This window comes from Anomaloglossus baeobatrachus, chromosome 5 (assembly GCF_048569485.1).
Source record: "Anomaloglossus baeobatrachus isolate aAnoBae1 chromosome 5, aAnoBae1.hap1, whole genome shotgun sequence".
Lineage (NCBI taxonomy): Eukaryota > Metazoa > Chordata > Amphibia > Anura > Aromobatidae > Anomaloglossus > Anomaloglossus baeobatrachus.
Genome location: NC_134357.1, coordinates 499,854,859 through 499,881,866, shown reverse-complemented (window position 1 = coordinate 499,881,866; position 27,008 = coordinate 499,854,859). Strand labels below are relative to the sequence as shown.

Below are 27,008 nucleotides of genomic sequence, written 5' to 3'. Positions count from 1 at the left end.
GCTGAAAGACATCCTCGTTGGCATTTGTGCTTAACTTCTGCTGGGTGAGGCGCACTATTAAATCTTGTGATAACTCCTCGTTACTTTCCCCGGCCAGCCTTCCCTCCAATACCTGGCAGGTACCGCTGAGCTGGAGTCCTCTGTCACCCTCACATGCTACCAGGGGAAAAATTACCACGGTCGCAGAGGTCGCCACTGCGACGGGCCCGGGGGTGCAGGGGGCCCGCTGGCCCCATCCCCTGATTCAGATAGATGTGTGTTAGAGGCTGCGCATCCAGCTGAAATACATTGCAGCACAGAGACCCATCGGGTCCCTGTACTGTGATGTGCTGGCCGCCGATTAAGGCCATGAATATTCAATGCTCCCCACGCTCACGATCTTGGGCACAGGGAGCAGAGAACATGCTGACAGCTGCAGGTGCTGTAAGTGGCCGCGCATGACACTGACGCCGCTTACACGCTGGTCAGTTGCTGGCATGGCAGCGTTGCAGGAGGACGCCGGGGGAGCGCAGGGTAGGTGAGTAACATGGCTACCAGTCGCACAGGGCCACTTCCGTCAGACAGCAGAAGCGGCGCCGCAGTGAGCAGCAGTTCACTGTCACTTGCTGCTCCTGCTCTGTACAGGCTCCAGCAGGGGGCACCCTCCCCTCCTGTGTGCTCTGTGTCCTGTCTGCTCCCGTCTTCACCACACAGAGAGGGGCGCCTGCACTGCTGCGGCCGGAGAAGTTGCTTCTAAAGACCCTCTGAACTAAAGGAGGCAGAGAAGGAGGTGACTATAATGTGAATGATGTATTATGTGCTGTCTGCATGTGTTATGTATAAGATTTGTTTGTCCTGTGTAGTGTTCAGTATGTAGCTGTCTGTCTGTGTATACATTCTGTCTGTCCGTCTATCTGTCCATCCTATCTATCTATCTATCTATTTATCTATCTATCTGTCTGTCTGTCTGTACATCCTATACATCCATCCTATCTATCTATCTATACATTCATCCTAGCTCTCTATTTATACATCCATCCTATCTATCTATACAAAGTTCCATATGCCTCATTATGAAGGTGAGCACATAGTACAATCATTTTTTTTTTTTAATGTGTGCGGCGCGGTGGGGGCTATATACCATGATGAGTGTGCTATATAGCATGATGGGGCCTATACACCAGAATGAGGGGGCTATATACCAGGATGAGGGGGCCATATACCACAATGGAGGGCTATATACCACAATGGAGGGCTATATACCAGGATGGAGGGCTATATACCAGGATGGAGGCTATATACCAGGATGAGGGGATATATACGAGGATGGAGTGCTATATACCAGGATGGGGGGCTATATATCAGGATTTGGGGCTACATATCAGGATGGGGGCTATATATCAGGATGGGGACATACTTGGGACATATACCAGGATGAGACTACTATATACCAGGATGGGGACATGATGGAGCCATATAAACCAGGTTAAGGACATGATGGGAACATATATGCCAGGATGAGACCATGATAGGGACATATATACCAGAATTTGGCTATGATAGGGATATATACCAGGATGGGGCCATATATACCAAGATGGGCCATGATGAGGCTATATATACCAGGATGGGTAATGATGGGGACATATATAACTGGGTGGGACCATATATACCAGGATATAGGCATGATGGGGGTCATACACCAGGATGGGGCCATGATGGGGAGATATACCCATGATAGTGGACATATATATCAGGATGAGACCATATATTACTAGGATATAGCCATGATGGGAATATACACCAGGATGGGGCCATGTAGTGGACATAGGATGGGGACATATTTACCAGGAAGTGGCCCAGGATGGGGGACATTAGTACAGGTTGTGGGACATTAGTACACGATGAAGGGGGAGGGGTGCCAACTTGTATGTCTTTATAGGATTTAAAGTGTACAGTGGCCCATATATCTGATGAGGGGGTCCCAGGCTCAAACTCTGCACCGGGACCCATCAGACTGTAGTTACGCCACTGTATACTACTCCAGATTGACTGCTGTGAACAGGCGCCATCTTGGATGCCTCACTGTCTTTCTCTTTCTGACACTTAAGGGTGCTTTACATGCTGCGACATTGCTAGCGATGTCGTGTGCAATAGCACCCGACCCCGTCGTTCGTGCGACATTTGGTGATCGCTGCCGTAGCGAACATTATCGCTACGGCAGCATCACACGCACATACCTTTTCAGCAATGTCGCTGTGACGACCGCCGAACAATCCCTCCTTCAAGGGAGAGGTGCGTTCGGCGTCATAGCGATGTCACTGTGGTGTCACTAAGCAGCCGCCCAATAGCAGAGGAGGGGCGGAGATGAGCGGGTGAAATATCCCTCCCACCTCCTTCCTTCCTCATTGCCGGTGGACGCAGGTAAGGAGATGTTCGTCGTTCCTGCGGCGTCACACATAGCAATGTTTGCCGCCGCAGGAACGACGAACAACCAGCGGCATGCACCACCAACGATATTTTGAAAAGGAGCGACGTGTCAACGATCAACGATTTTTGACGTTTTTGCTGCGATCGTTGGTCGTAGCTCCTTGGTGTCACACCTTGCGATGTCGCTAACGGCGCCGGATGTGCGTCACTAACGACGTGACCCCGACGATATATCGTTAGCTATGTCGCAGCGTGTAAAGCACCCTTTCCTGTGGGTCATCTCCGGGTCCAAATTTCACCAATGACCGCTCTCTCACGTTTTAGTCCACTTACTTACCATGCTGTGTCACTAGTGTGAGATATCAATCCAGCAAGAGCGCACCACCCCTCAGGAAGCCAGAAGGCAGGGAGCGGTATGCTCCTGTTGAAAATGGTTAAACAACCCCTATACATAAATTGATGTGTCTTTTGCTTATTTGGAATGCATAGATAACGGCTGAGGTGCCCAATGAAGTGTTGTGTTCAAAACCATTGGAATTAATTTGCACCTTATTTTAGCAAAATTTACCCATTCGTGATTAAACAATTAAGCTCTGCACAACATACTAATATGTTTGTATTTCATTGGTGCTATTCTGAGGTACACATGACTTATTGATTAACCATCTCTAGTTTTAATGTTTCTGCCTTCCAAGAGGCAGTACAGTTTTTTTCTGACAAGGTAAGAATACCTTGCTCACACTGTTGTTTTTATAGTCTTATCTGACCTAATACTGGAGATACTTGGGGTGCTGAGATAAGGAAAGAGACGCTGCTGTCCACGCTGTCTTTTTAAATGCTAGCTGTTTTGACCTGAAGATAGCTTAAGAGCCATGGTGTAGATCTCCAGGTCACCGTATCTGAGCTTCATTTTGCACATGCTCAGCGGCACCTGTCCTTTTAACATTCTAGGACAGCTTTCTTTGAGTATGACATGGTGGCAGCCATTTTAATACTACAAAGCACATACAGCTGCACACTAAAATGCTAACAATAAATAAGGGAACTCTGCATTTGTTTTTGTTTTTATTGTAATTTTATCATTACATGGGATTATTTAAGATGTTGCATCTGCTCATTGTCTTCCCATTCAGGTCCCTACAATATTGGATCCTCTCAGACCTTCCATATAAGATAATTTTTCGGATTGATCCCTCAAGGATGAATAGGGACAGGGACAAGATGGCGGAGAGAATATTACACCTCACCCTAGAGATCCTCTTCCGGCTTACTGGAGAGGTGAGAGATTCTGATGACGTCACATTACACCATTCTTATCAATGGGAATAACAGATGGACAGAACTGGAGAGGTGAGGACTCTGGAAATGTCTGTAGTGAGATTTATTAATGTGTCTCTCCATATCCAGGATTACACAGTAGTGAAGAAGACCTCGAGTGAGTGCTGTCAGGACCCTGTGTCTGAGGGATGGGGAAGACCCCTGAGCCCAATCACGGGGCCTCCACCTCACCCCCTGATACATGAGGACATCAATGACCAGAAGATCCTAGAACTCACATACAAGATGATTGAGCTGCTGACTGGAGAGGTGACACTGCTGGGAATGCTGGGACATTATACAGTAACGCTATGAAGGGATCGGGGGATGACGGTATCATTGTATGTGTCAGGTTCCTATAAGGTGTCAGGATGTCACCGTCTATTTCTCCATGGAGGAGTGGGAGTATTTAGAAGGACACAAATATCTGTACAAGGATTTCATGATGGAGGTTCCTCATCCCCTCACATCACCAGGTAATAGGACTAAATACACACATATTCTGTATGTAAAGAATTAATTAATTCCCTGTATGTGTTTCTTACAGATCTATCCAGCGAGAGGACAACACCAGAGAGATGTCCCCGTCCTCCTATTCCACAGGACTGTAAACAAGAAGATGCCAATGTTCCTCAGGATCATCAGGTAGATGGCAAGAAGGTGTCATGAAATCTTCCTATGATGTGTAGACGACTGTGAAGGTCTTGTGTTCATCCACCAGTAATATATGCAGATTGGCCAATTTATTAGAGACACCAGCCATTTTATGATTGGAGCTTCCCTGCATGGTAATTTAACCTGTGACCCCCCAGAGTGCAGAAAAATTTCAAGTGATCAGTTTTCCGTAGATGTGCATCCACAGTAGGATAGAAAAATCAAGCAATCTGAAATACTTCGAACTAGATAAGGTCATCAGTGCTAGAGTAGCCAGCGCCGGCCATGTGGGTTCTTACCTATATTAACATCAAGAATTGCAGTATTGTAATCATGGAAAAACATCAAATGTAAGTATATTGACAAACAAAAGGGTAACAATGTTTTTAACTTTTGACTTTCAGGCTCCATATCTCACCATCCACTACAGGTTCAAATGTGAGACTACCGTTATTTTATAGACAGTCATCTTGGCTACATAAATTTGACTTGCAACTATACAGCATATGATAAGTTATGCAAATTCTTGTCATGTAACTGCATTATTACTTTTTTGATTTTAATAATATACATTTTATTTTTTGTGTTTTGTAAATCCACCTTTGATTTTCAACACTGCCTGAATCCTTCTTGGCACTCTGTCAAGCATATTTCAACCAAAATCTGATCCCAGGTCTCTTTTACATGTTCCTAATGTTGGTGCATATTGGTCAAATCAAATGGGTATGCATACAGCTTTTTCTTCAACTCTACTCACAAGTGTTCGACTGGGTTGAGGTCTGGGGATTGTGGGGGCCAATCTAACTCTTCTACTTCATTGTCATTGAACCATTACTTTGCCAAGCTCAACAAACGCTTCAGGCTGTTTTCCTGCTGGAACACTATGTCGCCCTTTTCTTACCTATAGTACGAAGTAACTCGTCTTGTAGGATACTTATATGTAGCTCAGCATGGAGACCTCCATGTATCCTAGTTATTTATCCAACACCTTTGTCTGTGAAACAACCCCATATCATCAGGCTTCCTTCACCAAATTTGACAGTTCCTCCAATTTCTCAATCCGTCAGCCCCTATTTCCCTTGTTTCTTCCAGACCCATTTTCACCCAAAAACCTAGTCTATTGACTTTTGTTTCATCGGTACAAATCACCTGTTTCCAATCTTCTACTCTCCATATTTCATACTTTTTTTGCAAAATTGAGCTGATGCTTCTTATGGTGTGTTTGTCACACCAGAATTTATAGACCTTATGATGAGTTGGCTTTTGACTCCAATACTTTACCTGAACGTTCACCTCTTGGCTTTTGAATGAATGGATGGACTTCATTTTGTATTCTACCTAATGTCATGGCACTCATATTTTCCATTTTGGAAATGTTCTTGCATGAGAGACCGCTATCGATGAGCTGGATGATGCTATTTCTCTTTTCTTGGGAAATGTTCTTCATGGCTGCTCCTCGAATCGAATCAGTGATCTTTCGCTTAGGAACCAACCTAATTACTAATTAATCACACTTAACAATTACGGAATGTGAAAACAGGCTGTAATTTGTAGTATACCAGAAGAAAAAGATTTTTCCACCACCAGGAGCAAAACCGTAACAATACAGTGACATGATAAGAATCTGCATAATTAAATATATGCTAAATATTTTCAAGTCAAATTTATGTATGAAAGATCCAAGATGATTGTCTATAAAATGTGGTAGTCTCCTGTTCGAAGCTGTACAGTCCCTGACAAAAGTTCTGTCGCTTATCCATGTTATGTAAGTAAAAGCTTATAACCTGACTTTAAATTCATCCATTGGTTTCATAAATTACCCTTTTGTAAGCTGAAACCCTCCCAAATGTGGTTTATGTTATGAAAATAAAGTTGCTGCAAAGCTCAACTATTGATCATTTAATGAACACTGAAAGGTCAGATTTTGGCAAGACAAAAGTTTTGTCGCCCTCAGAAAGTAATGTGAAATTCAAACAAATTCAAACAAAATTTGTATTAGAAGTTAATTAACTTCTAATACAAAGATATGTTGCATAACATTGGTGAATGAAGTTGTGGTGCTATTAGATCCATATTTAATATTTTGTGTGACTTCCATGAGCTTTAAGGACTGCATCCATGCGGTTCAACAATGATTCATACAATTTATTGATGAAGTCATCAGGAATAGGAAAGAATGCAGTCTTACATGCTTCCCAGAGTTCATCTAGATTCTTTGGTTTTGTCTTCCAACCTTCCTCTTTCATCCTACACCAAACATGCTCAATGATGTTCATGTTTGGTGACTGGGCCGGCCAGTCCTTGAGCACCTTGATCTTCTTTGCCAGGAGGAACTTTGTTGTAGAGATGGATGTATGAGATGGAGCACCATCCTGCTGCAGAATTTGACCCCTTTTATGACTGGGAATGTAAGAGGTAGCTAATACTTCTTGATATTTTAGGCTATTGATATTGTCTTCCACCTTGCAAATGTTTTGCACACCCCCATACTGAATGTAACCCCAGACCATGATCTTTCCACCACCAGACTTAACCATTTTCTGGATTCATACGGGCTCTAGTAGGTCTCCTCAATATTTGCGGCGGCTGTGATGTAATTCAACTGAAAATTCATCAGAGAAATCCACCTTCTGCCACTTTTCCAGCGTCCATCTGTTTAGCAGGCTATGGGACTTGGCAAATGCCACACGGCTTTTTAATTGTCTTTTGTTTAGTGCTGGCTGCTGGGTACTGATTCGATCATGGAGGCCATTTCTAGATAGAATCCTACAAAGTGTTCTAGTTCACACAGGGACTTGAGGTGACTAGGCCTTTTGGAGCTCTGCTGCAGTGGAAGAGGGACTGGCTTTGGATTTTCTAACCAACAAACGTTCCTCCTGAGCAGTTGTCTTGAGGTGTCTGCCGGATCTCGGCTTGTGTCTGCCGGATCTCGGCTTGTCAAAAACATCTCCAGTCTCTTCATATCTTTTTTAAATTCTTTGTACTTGACGCTGAGACACATTAAAGGTGCCAGCCACCTCTGCAGTGGATCTGGTCTTCAGCCTCTTGATAATCAAGGCTTTGGTCACAGGGTGGATTTTTGGCATGTTGTCAGAGGTCAAGTTGCAGTTCAAGTGAAGGTCTGGGGTGCTGGGTTTCTTTTTATACACACTCACTAATTAACCAATCATTTAGTGAGCACAGGTGAGGATGTAAACTAGGATTGGGTGCATTATATGACAAGGCGACAAAAGTTTTGTCTTGCCAAAATCTGACCTTTCTGTGTTCATTAAATGATCAATATTTCAGCTTTGCAGCTACTTTATTTTCATTACCTAAACCAAATTTGGGAAGGTTTCAGCTTTCAAAAGAGTAATTTATGAAACCAATGGATGAATTTAAAGTCAGGTTATAAGCTTTTATTTACGTAACATGGATAAGCGACAGAACTTTTGTCAGGGACTGTAGTGGATGGTGAGATATGGAGCCTGAAAGTCAAAAGTTCAAAAATTTGTTATCCTTTTGCTTTTCAGTGTATAACCTGTGGACATAAACAAGTCATGAAAGAAAGGGGTAAGAGAAGATGTTAAATGTGAAGAATAAACAGGTGGTGTTCAGTCACTGCAGTAACTTACACGGGTGACCAACTAAAGTGTCCAAATGCAAACCTTATAAGATAGGATAGAGAAGGGGTTAATGACGCGCATCAGCTAAATGAAGACGTATAATGTTGATGTAATTTTCTTTTATTCCATAGGTCTACGCGTTTCAAGGTAAAAACCTCTTCCTCAGGACCAATGTATCAACAACAAGTACTTGGTACTTGTTGTTGATACATTGGTCCTGAGGAAGAGGTTTTTACCTTGAAACGCGTAGACCTATGGAATAAAAGAAAATTACATCAACATTATACGTCTTCATTTGGCTGATGCGCGGCATTAACCCCTTCTCTATCCTATCTTATATACTCATCCACGTGGGGCTGCAGCAGACGCCATTATCTTATGCGCATTAGTGGTTGTGACTGTCACAACTGATCCAGGTGAGTGTATAATCTTCCAAGTACACACACGGATATCCTTTGGTGTTACACTATTAGCGCTCCTTATTTTGCAGATCTATACAAATGCAAACCTTATCGTTCATTAGCTCAGATTGGCTACAACAGCAGATGACCAATTTGAGTGTCATTGCTATCTAAGGGAAACAGAAAGGTGATTCCAGTGTGTGAGAGGGTGCAGAATTGGATTAACGAGCAGTAGAAAATGTCTTGTAAAATTAATCTAGATTTCTGTGGCAACATGCTGATGAGAGGTTCAGAATTTGGCTACAACATTCTGTATCGATTTAAACCATTTTGTCAGACTGGCGTTGGTGGCATAATGGGGTGGGGAATGTTTTATGGATCTCCTGAGACCTGTGGATGGATGTTTGGACACTAAGGCTTACCTATGTATTATAGTCAACCATGTTCCTACCTTTACGGCAGCTGTTTATCCTATGACAAAAGGGCAGTGCTTCATGTCATACGGTTCTTATAGTCATGGACTGGTTCCAGGAACATAGTTACATAGGTTGAAAAAAGAACTAGATCTCATTTAACCTTCCTCCACTAATTATATATTGTGTCACTAAATCATTTATAACCAACAATGTTGGTATCTTCTACTCGCAGTGACTGCACCTGTAGTGATCCTAGTTCTGGGCCTGCATTCCTAATATCAGCCAAACAGACATAATTACTAGGTTGTGCCAAATCAAGACTAGGCTCCTTGACAATTTATCCCCTATCCCTTCTTCTAACAGTTACCAAGCTAACTACTTCTGGGCCCTGACCTTCCCCACCTCCACCCTCCTCCATAGCACTGGCCCCAGCCAGAGAAAGCTCAGTGAACTCTCAACTCCTCTACAGGCTTGCAATGTTCCTGAGTGTTGAAAGCTGCATATTTAAATCCAATACCTGGGCTTCCAAATATGTAACTTGCTGACATCAAGCACAGACATATTCCCCGTCGAACAGCTGTTCAAGACATAAATATATCTCACAAGACAAACACCTGGTAGCTTTATCTATGGAGCACATACTAAATGGGGATAAACAGTACAAATAAAAACAAAACTAAAAAGGTAACACCAAACTATGTTCTTTTGTCAAACTATGATATTGTGTTCAACTATGCACTTACCTGCAGCCTGCACTTAAATGCAGCCTTGCTTGCTCGGCAGAAGCTCTTTCCTTATAGATTGTAATCTTGTGAGCAGGTTCTTCACTACTCCTGTAACTGTTGAACCATGTGCTACTTTGTTTTGTTGTTATTGTCTGTATATATCTCTGCTTAGTTGTAAAGTGCGACGGAATATGTTGGCTCTATAGCAATAAAATTATTATTGCATGGACCTATTAAAACTAGTCAACGATATTACGAAGCTGATTAAAGGGGTGGTTCACCCATTTTTTTTATTTTCTCAATGAGTGTCACTTACCATTATAGGAGTTTTCTCCATTGGCTTTTTTTTCCAGTGCTGGCACTGAGCGGCGCTATCCTGCACGCTCAGTGCCGGTCACATGACCCCCTGGTGCTGTGGCCGCTAGTATCCTCTTATGTCCCGTCAATTCCAGGCTCTCAAACTTGACGGGTACGTCAGAGGATGCTGGCGCCACTCACACTGATTGACTGGGCTGTGGGCGGTGACTACCGCACGTCACAACCCAGCATCGAGGGGAGGATCCGGAGAGCTTTAGTGTGGAGCGGTGAAGACAGAGCGCGCTGCTTACCATCGGTCAGCTGTGGGAGGTACGGGCGCCAGTGTGAAGTACAGTGGGGGTTTCCTCATCTGAAATCCCCCCTGTCACGCAAGTATGTGATCACACTATCCACCCGCCCGCTGTGCTCAGCTGTCAGGAGAACCTGCGGTGTCGGCAGTGTGATCATGTGCTCCTACCAGCAGCACAAGTGACCGGACGCTGCATGGGACCAATCTGCTCCACTCTATCACCTGCACAACAAGTCACAGAGTGGAGACAGTGACATGTAGCATCCGGTCACCTGCACAACAAGTCCCAGAGTGGAGCAAGATAGTGACATGCTCTGCTCTGACACATAGTGTGCTATATGTCACTAGTCTTGCTCCACTCTGGGACTTGTTGTGCAGGTGACCAGATGCTACATGTCACTAACTGTCTCTACTCTGGGACTTGTTGTGCAGGTGACCGGATGATATATGTCACTAACTGTCTCCACTCTGTGACTTCTGCTGCATAGTACCAAGTTTCTCCACTCTCACCTGCACAACAAGTCCCAGAGTGGAGACAGTTAGTGACATGTAGCATCCGTTCACCTGCACAACAAGTCCCAGAGTGGAGACAGTTGGTGACATGCTCTGCTCTGACACATAGTGTGCTATATGTCACTATCTTGCTCCACACACATGTACTGTCTATATATTTGTGTGTATATAGATTATATATAAACACACATATACACAAGCATATGTAGCCATATGTGTGGAGTTAGATAACTCTCTCTCTATATATATATAGCTTATAAATATATACTGAAATAGATACTATGAAATAGATCAGAAAGACCAAATGATAAAAGCTCTATTAGGCTATGTGCGCACGTTGCGTATTTACATGGAGTTACGCTGCGATCTGCACCGCAGCGTAACTGCATGCGTCCTTCGTCCCCTGCATAATCTATGAAGATTATGCAGGAGCCGTGCGCACGTGGCATATTAGAGCGCAGCGCTTCGGCTGCTGCCCGAAGCATGCGTTCTAAGAAGTGACATGTCACTTCTTTCCTGCGCTCTGCATGCAGTTCCTGCTCTGTCTATGGGAGGGGCTGCAGTCAGAGCGCATGGAATCGGCTTTTTTTTTTTTTTTTTCATTATGGACTGTTTCTGCAGCGATTTGAAGCGCACGTGTGCTGTTCAAATCGCTGCAGAAATTTCTGCAATGACAGTGCGCAACGTGCGCACATAGCCTTACCATGATTAGGCAGTGCACACAGGAAGGAGAGGAGGGAACAGTTTTGGTGGAGCTCAGAGTGGGTGTGAGATAGATTGCTAGTTACTGCAAAGGATTATGGAAGTTGTAGTAACTGAACCCAGGAAGTCAAGAGAGCGATTAACTCCATCAGAGCTGGAGCCAGAAATGAGGATGTGCTGCTAGAGCACGATAAAAGGTAATGTTGCTAAAATAACATGATAGATGTGTGGAGAGGCACATATTAGCAAGATTTATGAGAAAAAAAAAACGTTTTGGTAACTGGACAACTTCTTTAATGAAGACTGTTTTGTACTCTCATAGTGTGTGTCCCATAGAGTAAGATGCGTCAAATTCTTCAAGAGACATGCGCCTCTTAATGAATTTGACACATGTTTCAACTACTAATGTTTTGATTGTCGTGGTTTATGATCTTTTCTGATCGTATCACATGACTTCTCCATCTCTCTGTGACTTTTACACTATTTGTTTCAGGGTGAAGATCTGATCCATATTAATACTACAGAGACATATGTGAGCGGTGATGAGCGGAGTAAAGAGGAGATTCCTACAGATAACCGCACAGGTGAGTAGTGACCACTATATTCAACAGTTTTGTTTGGAGAGTTGTTTATGTAAATTTTACTATCAGGAAGTGTTCATGCGTAAATAAAAAAAAGCACTATTTACAGCTCTCAGTGATATTGCGACTCCAAAAATGAAAACTTGTGAAATTATGGAAATCACAAAATGGATAGACATGTTAATGATCTGCAAATGATGAAAAAAATGGAAATTTTTTTTTATAAAAACATCTTGATATATTCATTTTAAAATATGACCATGTTTACGCCCCACAGGCTGCTGCATGAGCAACAAGTCTCAATCCTGGGATTATGGTGTAGGGAGGTATAATGCCGGACCCCTCTAGGCCTCATTTCATGTACACTAACAGCTTGGCATTACATTTATTTGGTAGTGGAATCGGTAATATGACCATTTCTCCAAAGTGTACCAGGAGCTGTTTTTCAACACAAAAACACCATGCTGTATGTTGCTCATGAGCAACCTACATGGCTTGGTACTATGACCTGCAGAGTCTCCAGACTTGTCTCCCATGGAGCACATCTGGAGCGTCATTGGTCAGTGATTGCATATGCCAGCTGCGTATCGTTATAATTTGGCCAATTAATAGAACACTCCTCAGAAAACCATTGATATCCTCATTGATAGTCAAGGTGCGACAACACTCATGTTTGATACTGAATAAATTTATGTTCAATCTATTTTTATTAAAGTTGATTTTCATTATTACAAAAATAATCAGGCTTGAAAATTGGAAACATTTACAGAAGGTCCATGAACTAAACAAACAAAGAATGGTAGTATATCAGTTTGATGAACACGTAAGTAACAAAGGACACGAGTCACATTCAAACAATCAGGACCAAACAAAAAGTTCAACATGGTCTTGTCCGGGTGACTCTGTCCATGGTAAGGAATGAAGTGTCAATTACAAACCATTTGATTAAAGTATTCCACTAAAACAAAAATTTTTTACATGCCTTCGAGGAAGGTTAATAACTTAAGGAAGAAAATAGATATACATAAGAGGAAAGAGCAGCGAGATATAAAAGAAAGGAAAGAGAGGGAGAAAAAAGGAATGTGAGAGGATGGGGGGGGGGGGGGTGCCAAGGAAGTCAGGCGGGGAAGTGCGACCAAGGAAGAAAGAAATCCGTGGCTCACTCGTTTCATATCACAAATCCAAATGGGAGCGGATGTTGTTTGCAGCACTACTCAGGGGCCTACTGAAAGATCTTGTGAAAGTCAGTGGAATCATCAAAAAGAACCCACTCACTCCAAGTCTTACAAAACTTATCCCCGCACCCAGATTGGTCTGCAGAGAGCTCCTCCATTCTATATATGTCAACCATTTCAGAATACCAATCCGTGAGTGATGGGGATGTGGTCGTTTTCCAATGTCTTGGAATTAAGGAGCGAGCAGCTATTAGGCAGAATCTAAGAATGTCTCTTTTGTGATACGTTATAGAGTGTGGCATGATAGAGAGAAGGGCGATTTTAGGGGAGTCCACCACCCCTCTTCCAGTAATAAGGCGGTAATTGTCGAAAACCTTGGCCCAAAAGGGTTTTAACAGCTGGCACTCCCACCAAATGTGTAGCATAGTACCCTTCTCTAGGTTACATCTCCAACACACTTTGGGAAACCTGTGGGAAGATCGCATGGAGCTTAGACGGGTATTGGTACCATCTCGTTAGGATTTTAAAAAAAAATTCCTGGGCAGAGCAAGCAATTGACATTTTGTGAGTGAATAAGAAATCTTTCGCCCAATCCTCCTGTGAGATGGTTTCCCCCAAGTCCCGCTCCCAAGCCAGTTGGTAATTTCCTTTTTCGGCAACACCTAGTCTGATGAGGACACTATATAGAAATGAAATTGCGTGTTCCGGTGAAGCCTCCCTCAGGAACATTTCCTCCAAAGGAGTGGGAGTTCCACGGAGTGAGCCCTTCACCTCCCGTGCAGAGACATTAGACTGCAACTGTAGATATTCAAACCACTGCGCTCCTCCACACGAGGGCCGCGATCTAATAGACTGAAAGGCAGGTAATCTACTATTAATAAGGATGTCCTTCATGCGGGTGTCCTCTGCTGCCCTCCAGCCAAGAAAAGCGCTTTGCAGAAGTCCAGGACTGAAAGACGGACAAGAGAAGAGAGGTGACATGGGACCTATGGTATTTAACGGGGCAAATTTACTCGAGATTGAGTGCCAGACTTTGAGAGTGTCTTTAGTGAGATCCAGGAGATGACCCACAGCAGGAATCTCTGACGACGCTATCCAGGGAAGATGCCCCAAGGGAACTGAAAGTCCCACCTGTTCCATCTGCACCCACTGTTTGGCAGTGCTCTGAAAATGCCAATCCAACACCCAGACCAGGGCTGAGGCTTGGAAGTATACTTTAAAATTGGGGAGTCCCGCTCCCCCCTCTACCTTTGGAAGGGTCAAGGAGCGCAAACCAATTCTTGGTCTCGCCTTCCCCCATACGAAACATATTATAGCTGAACGCGAACTCCGAATAAAAACGTTAGGAGGTGAAATGGGGACTGTCTGAAAAATGTACAAGAAACGGGGCAAAATATCCATTTTACCTACGTTCATCCTACCGAACCACGACAATTTCAGTCTGCTATAAGACATAACATTTTTAATCGTACGGTTCAAGAGAGACTGATGGTTAAGAGTATACATTTTAGATAGATCTGCTGGGATAAATACTCCAAGATATTTCACTGCCTCAGATTTCAACTTCAAAGAAAAATTGGAAGTGATCCGATCTGACTAATGTCTGGCTGGGACAGCGAAATATTTGAGGCCTCCGATTTTGAGAAATTCACCTTAAAATTACTGAGGTGGCCAAATCTATCAAACTCCTTCATCAGTGATGGTAAGGAAGTATGGGGCTGACAGACCTATATTAATAAGTCGTCTGCGTATAACGCAGCCTTATGGTGTACCGAGCCGCACCTGATTCCCCGGATACCGTCATTTTTCCTAATGGCATTCGCTAAGTATTCCATAACGATCACTTAAGGAAGGGGGGAAAGGGGGCACCCCTGTCTGGTCCCGTTCCGTATTGCAAAGGAGGAGGATAAAGCACCATTGACCCGGACCCGAGCTGTGGGGCCAGAATATAATGCAAGAATTTTCTGTAGAAATTTTGGGCCAAGTCCTAGCTGATCCAATGCTGCTCTCATGAACCCAGTGGACCCTGTCAAAGTCCTTTTCCGCATCAATGGACAATAAGCTCAGAGGAATTGACTTAAGTTTGGCTCTGGCTATAAGAAGCACTGTCCTAATCGTATTATCCCTAGCTTCACGGCCCTTGACAAAGCCCACCTGGTCCAAATGAATAATAGAGGGCAACAAGGGAGCCAATCTATTCGCTAGTATCTTAGAAAAGAGATTGATATCGACATTCAACAGTGAGATAGGTAGATAATTTGCGGCGCACGCCAAGTCCTTTCCGGGCTTGGGGATTATGCTAATATGAGCCTCAAGAGATTGGATGGTGAGACTGGCTTCGTCCCACAAAGAGTTGAATGTCTTGGCCATAATTGGGGCCAGCTGTGGTCCAAGCAGCTTGTAAAAAGCTGGAATAAACTTGTCCGGTCCAGGGCATTTACCGGAGGGGGTATGTTGGATAGCGTCAGTGACCTCAGCTTCAGAAATATCCTCCTCCAAAGCCCCAGAAACCAGGCCGTCCGGGGGGGAGAGCAGTGTCCCGCACATAATTCCCAATTTTTTCATCCAGTTCAGTAGGAACAAGGTCTGCAAATTGGCCCTTAATGTTATATAGCTTGAATAATATGACCAAAATACCTCAAGGATCTCTCCTGGATCATGTGTGTTCCTATCCCCTTGTGCTTTAATATATGGGATGTATGAAGTGGCAGCTCTCGGATGTAGCATGCGTGCCAAGGGGCATCCTCATTTGTCCGCTGCTTCATAGTAGAATCGTTTTATTTGTTCCCTCTGACAGAGATATCTCCCGTCCAGCAGGTCCCTGAGCGCTATTCGTTTTTGGAAAAGGTCTGCCAGAACAGTCGGAACGAGGGTCTGTTTATTCCTAACTTCTAACAGATGGATCTGCTGCAGTAAACCATCCACCGCTTCCGCTCTTTCCTTTTAAGTCTAGAGCCATGCTTAATCAGTACGCCCCTCAGAATGCACTTCAGAGTTTCCCACTGGACCGGAAGAGATGTCGGATCTGTGCTATATACCTGAGTGAAGGATTCTATGGTGTCTTGTAACTCTCTCTGTAATGATGTGTCGGTCGCGAACGATCCGACACAAAGATCCGGCTCTCTGCTGTGACTGACAGGAGCCGGATCACCAATGTGAGCCACTAAAATCTCTAAACGGCTCTTTTCGCCGCCAAGCCCCCGCCCACCCGCGGCTAAACTCCGCCTACTCAACAGTCTAATTGGTTGCGTGTAAGTGGGCGGGGATTAGCCTCGGGTGGGCGGGGTTTTGGCAGCGTTACTATAATCTTAAATATGTGTTCACCTGGGGTGAACATATATTTAATAAGGAGCCGAGAACGATCTGAAAGATCCGGCTCTTTTTGGTGAGCGGAGCCATGGGAACCGGATCACCAAAAAGAGCCGGACTGCCTATCACTATCTCTCTGACATATGTTATCTTTGAGAAAGTTACTATTTAACCTCCATGTCCAGGAACGCTGAGTAACGGGGGGAATCTGTAAGAAGAGGTAATACTGAATTTAAATTGTTTTGAAAATTTTGTTTCCATTTTTTCATCATTATCATATCATTATCATATTTCCACCACTTTTCCTGTGGTTTAGAAAGGGGAAAAAGACCCAAACTGTTGCTCAGGTTCAGGCGTTCTGCTATATGAGGTTTTCTGTCCCATCCACATCTTGCTATTTTGGACTTTGTTTTCACATGGTGAAAGTGGTGCAATTCCAACCATTGAATTTGTAAGATAGTTGCTTACTACAATTTTTGATAAAGAGAAGCTAAGAAATGAAAGTGATTGTGGTAAGGTTGATTTTTGTTAAATATTGTAAGATAGAGGGGAGATATGTATAGCTGAGATTATTAACCTCAGTGATCTGAACCCGGAAGTATGCTTCAGTATGCTAGGTACTGAGAGGGTTAAACAAGCTTTAACAAGACCGAGTTTTTTGTGAACAGCTAAAGAGAAGGATAGGATGGCTGTTCACCATATCTCCACCTTTAGGGTGTGGTCCAGTAGGTAAATTTAAGGTCTCAGGAATCACTCTGTGTTCTGTGTATGTCAGTAACAGACCTACAGAGTGGTGGTCTGATTGTCAGAAGAGTGGAACCCTGTACCCGAGCAGGTGGACCCTGCAGCTGTATGGATTTATGTTTGTTTGTACCTTTTGTGCTGGAAAAGTCTTCCTTTAACATTAATCCTGTGAACCACCACTGGTCCTGGCAGTCATACATTTAGGCACCTTGGGGCTGCGCCTGACAATCCCTGTGTTAGCTCCTCCAGTGGGTCCACTCCTGGACGCTTGCTGCCCGTCGGCGACCATAGCAATGCCCAAACAAAGTTTCTAACTTCACTACCTTCTGTAGATTAACACAAATGTTAAGAAGGAAATTTTAATGTTTTCTGCACACCAGGATGTCAACCATCTTGGAGAAATGTCTTCTCAAATGTACCTGCTTTCTTTGATTCTATTGAATTAAGTTCTTTCCAGGAGGGGATATTATTAAAGATGCGGACTGGAGCCAATGGTCGGGTACGAGGATGACGCAGGGGATGTCATGTACATTGCCGACCATAATCTTGCGCATGCGCAACACTGCACCGGCTCGTGCGAGCCGGGGGAATGACTGCACAGACGCGGGATTTGCCCGAGCAGCGTGCATGATGACGGCGGCGTCATCACGTCAATCATGAAGGAGGATGGCGAAGAAGGCCACAAGGAGGGACAGGAGACAAAAATGAGCACGCCCATCTGAGCCCCACAGGTCATTAGCATACCTAACGGTCAAATTTTATAAAGTTATATTCGGGGTCTGCAAGGGGAGTCAGGGCACAAGGTACACCTTCATAGAATGCAGCCCAGGAGCTGCAGAAGGTGACACTTTTGGTTTCATAGTGGAAAAACTGGTGACAGGTTCCCTTTAAGGAGTAACTTAACTTATTGCTAAGCCTTTGCAAAATTATCATCTTTGTTATATACTCCATTACCTTTATTTTGTTTCTTTCCATCTCCAACACCATGCTGATAGTGCGGTTTTAAATGCGTAATCCTTGCTCTTTCAGGAACTGTTCTAAACTGCAAGAATCTGTACTTAGATGCTGTTTATATATACAGTTAGGTCCAGAAATATTTGGACAGTGACACAATTTTCGCAAGTTGGGATCTGCATGCCACCACATTGGATTTGAAATGAAACCTCTACAACAAAATTCAAGTGCAGATTGTAACGTTTAATTTGAAGGTTTGAACAAAAATATCTGATAGAAATTGTAGGAATTGTACACATTTCTTTACAAACACTCCACATTTTAGGAGGTCAAAAGTAATTGGACAAATAAACCAAACCCAAACAAAATATTTTTATTTTCAATATTTTGTTGCGAATCCTTTGGAGGCAATCACTGCCTTAAGTCTGGAACCCATGGACATCACCAAACGCTGGGTTTCCTCCTTCTTAATGCTTTGTCAGGCCTTTACAGCCGCAGCCTTCAGGTCTTGCTTGTTTGTGGGTCTTTCCGTCTTAAGTCTGGATTTGAGCAAGTGAAATGCATGCTCAATTGGGTTAAGATCTGCTGATTGACTTGGCCATTGCAGAATGTTCCACTTTTTTGCACTCATGAACTCCTGGGCTGTATGCTTGGGGTCATTGTCCATCTGTACTATGAAGCGCCGTCCGATCAACTTTGCGGCATTTGGCTGAATCTGGGCTGAAAGTATATCCCGGTACACTTCAGAATTCATCCGGCTACTCTTGTCTGCTTTTATGTCATCAATAAACACAAGTGACCCAGTGCCATTGAAAGCCATGCATGCCCATGTCATCACGTTGCCTCCACCATGTTTTACAGAGGATGTGGTGTGCCTTAGATCATGTGCCGTTCCCTTTCTTCTCCAAACTTTTTTCTTCCCATCATTCTGGTACAGGTTGATCTTTGTCTCATCTGTCCATAGAATACTTTTCCAGAACTGAGCTGGCTTCATGAGGTGTTTTTCAGCAAATTTAACTCTGGCCTGTCTATTTTTGGAATTGATGAATGGTTTGCATCTAGATGTGAACCCTTTGTATTTACTTTCATGGAGTCTTCTCTTTACTGTTGACTTAGAGACAGATACACCTACTTCACTGAGAGTGTTCTGGACTTCAGTTGATATTGTGAACGGGTTCTTCTTAACCAAAGAAAGTATGCGGCGATCATCCACCACTGTTGTCATCCGTGGACGCCCAGGCCTTTTTGAGTTCCCAAGCTCACCAGTCAATTCCTTTTTTCTCAGAATGTACCCGACTGTTGATTTTGCTACTCCAAGCATGTCTGCTATCTCTCTGATGGATTTTTTCTTTTTTTTCAGCCTCAGGATGTTCTGCTTCACCTCAATTGAGAGTTCCTTAGACCGCATGTTGTCTGGTCACAGCAACAGCTTCCAAATGCAAAACCACACACCTGTAATCAACCCCAGACCTTTTAACTACTTCATTGATTACAGGTTAATGAGGGAGACGCCTTCAGAGTTAATTGCAGCCCTTAGAGTCCCTTGTCCAATTACTTTTGGTCCCTTTTAAAAAGAGGAGGCTATGCATTACAGAGCTATGATTCCTAAACCCTTTCTCCGATTTGGATGTGAAAACTCTCATATTGCAGCTGGGAGTGTGCACTTTCAGCCCATATTATATATATAATTGTATTTCTGAACATGTTTTTGTAAACAGCTAAAATAACAAAACTTGTGTCACTGTCCAAATATTTCCGGACCTAACTGTACATGCATGGAGGAGGAAAGCAGAGAAGCTCACACGGGGAGTGTTTGACTATGGATTCTTGCTAGTTCTGCAGTTCAGAGCTTCTTGTAAGAGCATTAACTAGGCAGATAAACCTGCACTATAACCATGGTGTTGGAGATTTTGGAAAGTAAAATGAGGTAATGGAACATTTTAGAAAAATTCATAACTTAGTAAAGTCTAATCAGCAATCAAATTATGAAATAAAAAAGTTTTAAGTGATTTGCAATTCTCAAGTACACACTCATAAATAAGTAGCATGTACACTAGAACATCATGAATAAGTTAAAAATGTATTGTAAATAATAAACCACACAACACATAAAAAGGTAAACCCTTGCAAAAATAGTCAAAACAGCCACACATATTCTATGGCTGATCAAAAGAGAATTACCCCAAATAAGGTTAAACATATACATACCTTGTTTTTAGACCCATAGTGAAAAAAAAAAAAGGGCCGGTAGTTTGTAACTACCTCCCTGTTGGGTCTGGCGCCAGTCACGGACTGCTCCTTATGGCGATTCAGCTGCGGCACGTCAATAGAGCTGTTCTTGTAGGCTGCTCTGTTGATGGGGCATGATTACTGAGGTCATGCTGATTTGATAGTGAGCTCCCTGCAGTTAGGCAACGGGAATCAGCATAATGTCAGCAGTTATGTCCCGCTAACCCTTTTCAGCTTGCTCTAAAGCCATTGGTAATTTGTGTGTGACCATATTCCCCGTACCCCCATGCCTGCTCTGTGCAAAAGTGCATGTAATGGTCGGGGAGTGCATGAAACAGACACTACCTTAGAGCACTGACTTACAGCTGTTGTAAGTGTCTATGCTAATTATTTCACTGGATATGCTTGGAGACACTTTTGTTCTTAACAATAAATAAACAAATACAATAAAATCGAAGAGGATAATGGCACAGTGTTATTGCCAAAACTTAGACTGATGACAAAACTGGGTCCAACAGAAAAATGAAAAAATTTAAGAGCATATACTGGTGTCCTAAAAACAAAGTGTATAAATCCCTGGTTTGACGCTAATGTTGCCACCATTGTCTTACTCAATATATAAAGTATTATAATAATATAATTTGAAGGCACTATTATTGGAAAAAATAATGAATTTCATTTTATTCTTGGCAGATGACTGTACTAGGCACTCAGAAGGACATCTGAAATACTTTGTTTTTAACACAGAAGATCATGGTATCCCACCAAATATATATGAAGAGCAGGCCATTATCCCAAATATACCTCCAGCCCTTCACAATGAAAAGCTATTCTCTGATCCTTTTCTACAGGTCCCATCCTCTGATTTATCACAGATTATTAATCAAAATGAAAATAACAAAGGAGATGTTGAACATCAAAGAACTCACAAAGGAAATAAGCTGTTTTCATGTTGCTATTGTGGGAAATGTTTTACAGTGCAATCACATCTTCTTATACATCAGAGAAGTCACACAGGGGAGAAGCCATTTTCGTGCTCATATTGTGGAAAATGTTTTACAGTGAAATCAACTCTTGTTACACATCAGAGAAGTCACACAGGGGAGAAACCATATTCATGTTCAGTTTGTGGGAAACATTTTGCAGTGAAATCAAATCTTGTTATACATCAAAGAAATCACACAGGTGAAAAGCCATTTTCATGTTCCGAATGTGGAAAATGTTTTAAAGTGAAATCATCTCTTGTCATACATCAGAGAAATCATACAGGTGAAAAGCCATTTTCATGTTCCGAATGTGGGAAATCTTTTATAATGAAATCACATCTTGTTACACATAAGTCAACTCACACAGGGGAGAAACCATTTTCATGTTCTGAATGTGGAAAATGTTTTACACGGAAATGTCAACTTATTCAACATCAGAGAAGTCACACAGGGGAGAAACCATATTCATGTTCAGAATGTGGGAAATGTTACAGCATGAAATCAAGACTTGATAGACATCAGAGAATTCACACAGGAGAAAAGCCATTTTCATGTTCAGAATGTGGGAAATGTTTTACATTGAAATTCTATCTTGATACACATCTAAGAACTCACACAGGGGAGAAGCCATATTCATGTGCAGAATGTGAAAAGTGTTTTAAAGAGAGATCTCACCTTGTTAATCATCAAAAAAGTCATACTGGAGAGAAACCATTTTCATGTTCAGAATGTGGGAAATGTTTTACAGGTAAATCAAGTCTTGTTACGCATCAGAAAAATCACACAGGGGAGAAACCATATTCATGTTTAGAATGTGGGAAATGTTATAGTGTTAAATCAAAACTTGCCAGACATCAGATAAGTCACACAGGAGAGATGCCTTTTTTATGTTCTGTATGCGGTAAATGTTTTAGAGGGAAATCAAGTCTTGTTATACATCAGAAAAATCACACAGGGGAGAAACCGTATTCATGTTTCGAATGTGGGAAATGTTATAGTGTTAAATCAAAACTTGCTAGACATCAGAGAAGTCACACAGGGGAGAAGCCATTTTTATGTTCTGAATGTGGGAAATGTTTTACACGGAAAGCAAATCTTCTTCAACATCAAACTACTCACAAAGGGAAGTAGCCATTGTTATAGTAGAGTACTATTCTCCCATGAAGCTGTTACATAGGACTGCCTGGGAAGCCGAATAACCTCACTCAGTTGCAGAGTTGAAGTTTACAATGCTCTGAAGTATTTATTTCAATTTCACCTATCTTAATAGGATTTCTTATCAATGTTATTCTACTATGTGTGCGTTATTGCTTGTGTTCCAGTGCGCCTCATATAACAGCTTACAGATGCATAAATAGTTAATTATTGACAGAGTTCAGTAGTGTAGAAAAGCCAGGGTGGTGTGGGTTAAATCCTAGCTCTGCAGGTCTTAATTAGAATGCCTCTGCAGTGTTTTATATAGGACCAGGCATGTGTTCACTTGGTGATGGCTACTCCGAGAGAGGGAGAAGAAGCTGCATGTTACAGCTGTGAAAGTGTCTCTCTGAATGGAGACTATAGGAGTCAGCTGGGGAGCTGAGCAGTACGATGTTAGAGAAACAAAAAGGCTGTTACTTGTGGACAGTCAACCAGAGCCTAGGCGATCTTGGAATTGGTGAAAGACCAGCAAATGTAAAGCACACTTGGCTTGGTGTGGAATCTGATCTACTATCTGGGAGAGACTCTGGCATTGTGTATCCTGCAGTGAGAGCTGGACATTTATGTGAACAGGTGAACCTTCATTTGTCTGTATAGTTGTGCTCAAAAGTTTACATACCCCTGTAGATTTTTTGCTTTCTTTTCCTTAGAGAATATAAATAATAACACAAAATGGTTTTTTTCCTCTCATGGTTAGTGGTTGGGTGAAGCCATTTATGGTCAAACTACTGTCTTTTCTCTTTTAAATCATAAATGGCAACCAAAAACATCCAAGTGACCCTAATCAAAAGCTCACATACCCCAGTTCTTAATACCGTGTATTGCCCCCTCAAACATCAATGACAGCTTGAAGTCTTTTGTGGTAGTTGTTGATGAGGCTCTTTATTTTTTCAGATGGTAAAGCTGCCCATTCTTCTTGGCAAAAAGCCTCCAGTTTCTTTAAATTCCTGGGGTTTCTTGCATGAACTGCGCGCTTTGAGTTCTCCCCAGAGTGGCTCAATGATATTGAGGTCAGGAGACTGATACGGCCACTCCAGAACCTTCACTTTGTTCTGCTGTAGCCAATGACAGGTCATTTGGCCTTTTGTTTAGGATTATTGTCATGTTGGAACGTCCAAATACATCGCATGCGCAGGTTCCGGGCTGATTAGTGCAAATTTGCCTCCAGTATTTTGCTAATAATGTGCTGCATTCATCTTTCCTTCAATTTTGACCAAGTTTCCTGTGCCTTTGTAGCACACACAGCTCCACATCATCATCAATCCACCTCTGTGCTTTACAGTAGGAATGGTGTTCCTTTCATCATAGGCCTTGTTGACTACTTTCCAAATGTAACGTTTATGGTTGTGGCCGAAAAGTTCGATTTTCGTTTAATCAATCCAAATTATCTTGTTTCAGAAGTTTATCTTGTCTCTGTGCTGTTTGGCGTATTCTAGGCGAGATACTTTGTGGCATTTGCACAGGAATGGCTTTCTTCTGGCGGCTTGACCATACAAACCATCTTTCTTCAAGTACCTCCTTATTGTGCATCTTGAAACAACCACACCACTAGTTTTCAGTGAGTTCTGTATTTCAGCTGATGTTATTTATGGGGTTTTCTTTGCATCCCAAACATTTTTTTGGGCAGTTGTGGACAACATTTTTGTTGGTCTACCCGATTGAGGTTTGGTTTTCACAGAGCCCCTGATTTTCCATTTGTTTATCACAGTGTGCACACTGCTGACTGGCCTTATCAATTCCTTGGATATCTTTTTTTTTGTAAGAAATATTATATTGGTATTTCTTATACAGAGAAAAGTACATGTTCTGTCATCTCTTATTACCAAACAGTAATTGACACATTTTTATAGAATGTAGAAATCAAAATCATTAGCAAACACTATGGCCACAACAGTTTGCCCCCTTGCCATAGTGATAGTTCTGCTTCACATAACTTGCTTTTTTTTACTGCACTATTCTATGTCCTGTTGTGTATAAATATGTGACTCTTCAGATTTTGTGTTATACCATTCCTGATGAAGAGACCTGAGTAGTCTCGAAAGTTTTCTATTATTACCATCTTTTCAGTTAGCCATTAAAAGGTATCAACTACTGAGGATTCTCAGTTCTTTTAACCCCTTCACGACCGCGGGCAGTAAAATTACGTCCTATTTTAACGTGACTTAACGACCAGGGACGTAATTTTACGGCCTAAACTTCATTTGATTGCCGTGGCCATAGCAACGGCTTTCAAATAATGTCCCCTGCTGTTTCTTACAGCAGGGGACCTTTGCTTGACCCCAGGGGGGGCGGCATCGCCACCCCCTATCGACGATCGATGTGATTGGCTGTTCAAATCTGAACCGCCAACCACATCGTTCGCACTAATTTCGGCAAAAATAATGCCCGAATTAGTGCGATACTGTGAGATCCAGCTATGAGATGCCGCAGCTGCTGCAGCATATCATAGGTGGACCTCAAACATGTCGCCCCCAGCCCCTGCAGCACTGATTGGAGCGATCGTGCTATGACGCGCAATCGCTCCAATCAGTGTGTAGTAGGGCGGTCTGATCTGCCGGTGGCCGCCCTCCCCAGGCCTGTGCTGGTCTGGGGACCCTCCCCCAACATGTCTACAGCGTGCAGTGGCTGGTACTTGTGGTACCACGCCACCGCTGCTGCTGCCGCCGCCGCCATAGCTGAGGTCACCGCTCCTGCTGCACGTGAGTACTGTGCTCACCTTGCAGCCCGTGCGCGCTCCCGTGGTGCCCCTGCGCGCTCCCGTGTTAGCCCCTGCCCATGCCCCCCTGCGATCTGCCCCCCCGACATCCCGATCTGCTCCCCCCCCGACATCCCGATCTGCTCCCCCCGCGATCTGACTGCCTCCCCCATTATCTCTATTCTGCTTCTGCAGCTCCCTCTCCGGTCTCCCCCTCTGCTCTCCCTCCTCCCCCTCTGCTCTCCCCCCTCCCCCTCTGCTCTCCCCCCTCCCCCTCTGCTCCCCCCCCCCTCTGCTCTCACCCCCCCTCCCCCCCTCTCCTCTCCCCCCCTCTGCTCTCCCCCGACGTCCTCTTACCTGTCTTCACCGGCCCGATCACATCTGCCTCCATCGCTGGGTCCTTCCTGGGCATTCTGCTGATCTGCCTGCTGCTCCTGTAAAGCTGTTCCTCCTGCAGCACTTCTGGTCAGTGATCCTCTGGGTACTGTGAGTATAACTTTTTTTTTTTTTCTGTATCCCCTGTCCATTTTTACACCTCATCCTTCCGTGCGTCCCGCTGAGCGCTGATCGGGGATGCAGATAACGTATCTGCATCCCTGCTCAATTTTTGGCGGGACTTTTTTTCCGTATCCCCGACGCTTTTTGTATCGCATCCGTCCGTGCGTCCCGCCAAGCGCTGATCAGGGATGCAGATAACGTATCTGCATCCCTGCTCAATTTTTTGGCGGGACTTTTTTTTCCATATCCCCGGCGCTTTTTGTATCGCATCCGTCCGTGCGTCCCGCCAAGCGCTGATCAGGGATGCAGATAACGGATCTGCATCCCTGCTCAATTTTTGGCGTGACTTTTTTTTTTTTTCGTATCCCCGACGCTTTTTGTATGGCATCCGTCCGTGCGTCCCGCCAAGCTCTGATCAGGGATGCAGATAACGTATCTGCATCCCTGCTCAATTTTTGGCGGGACTTTTTTTTCCGTATCCCCGACGCTTTTTGTATCGCATCCGTCCGTGCGTCCCGCCAAGCGCTGATCAGGGATGCAGATAACGTATCTGCATTCCTGCTCAATTTTTGGCGTGACTTTTTTTTTTTCCGTATCCCCGACGCTTTTTGTATGGCATCCGTCCGTGCGTCCCGCCAAGCGCTGATCAGGGATGCAGATAACGTATCTGCATCCCTGCTCAATTTTTGGCGGGACGTTTTTTTCCGTATCCCCGACGCTTTTTGTATCGCATCCGTCCGTGCGTCCCGCCAAGCGCTGATCAGGGATGCAGATAACGTATCTGCATCCCTGCTCAATTTTTGGCGGGACTTTTTTTTCCGTATCCCCGACGCTTTTTGTATCGCATCCGTCCGTGCGTCCCGCCAAGCGCTGCTCAGGGATGTAGATAACGGATCTGCATCCCTGCTCAATTTTTGGCATGACTTTTTTCCGTATCCGCAACGCTTTTTGTATCCCATCCGTCCGTGCGTCCCGCCGAGCGCTAATCAGGGATGCACATAATGGAGCTGCATCCATGGTCAATTTTTGGCGTGACTTTTTTTTTTACGTATCCCCGACACTTTTTGTATCGCATCCGACCGTGCGTCCTGCAGCGGCCGATCAGTGCACTGCGTCTGTGCGTTTGAAAAGTCAAATGGCGCTCCTTCTCTTCTGAGCCCCGCGATTTGCCCAAACAATTACTTTCCACCACATGTGAGGTATCTACGTACTCAGGAAAAATTTCTCAATACGTTTTATGGTGCATTTTTTCCTGATAGCCTTGTGAAAAAAAAGCTACCTAGTTGAAGCA

General features: G+C 43.6%; 1 protein-coding gene across 1 annotated transcript in view; it reads left to right on the top strand.

Annotated features, from left to right (window-relative positions):
• Positions 1 to 22,470, top strand: part of LOC142312826 (uncharacterized) — a 240,548-nt gene extending 218,078 nt beyond the window's left edge. The window contains 4 exon segments of the mRNA XM_075351811.1: positions 3,082 to 3,130; positions 4,312 to 4,371; positions 11,843 to 11,933; positions 21,035 to 22,470. Of these exon segments, the coding sequence (XP_075207926.1) occupies positions 3,082 to 3,130; positions 4,312 to 4,371; positions 11,843 to 11,933; positions 21,035 to 22,470 (1,636 nt within the window).
• The last annotated feature ends 4,538 nt before the right edge of the window (positions 22,471 to 27,008 follow it).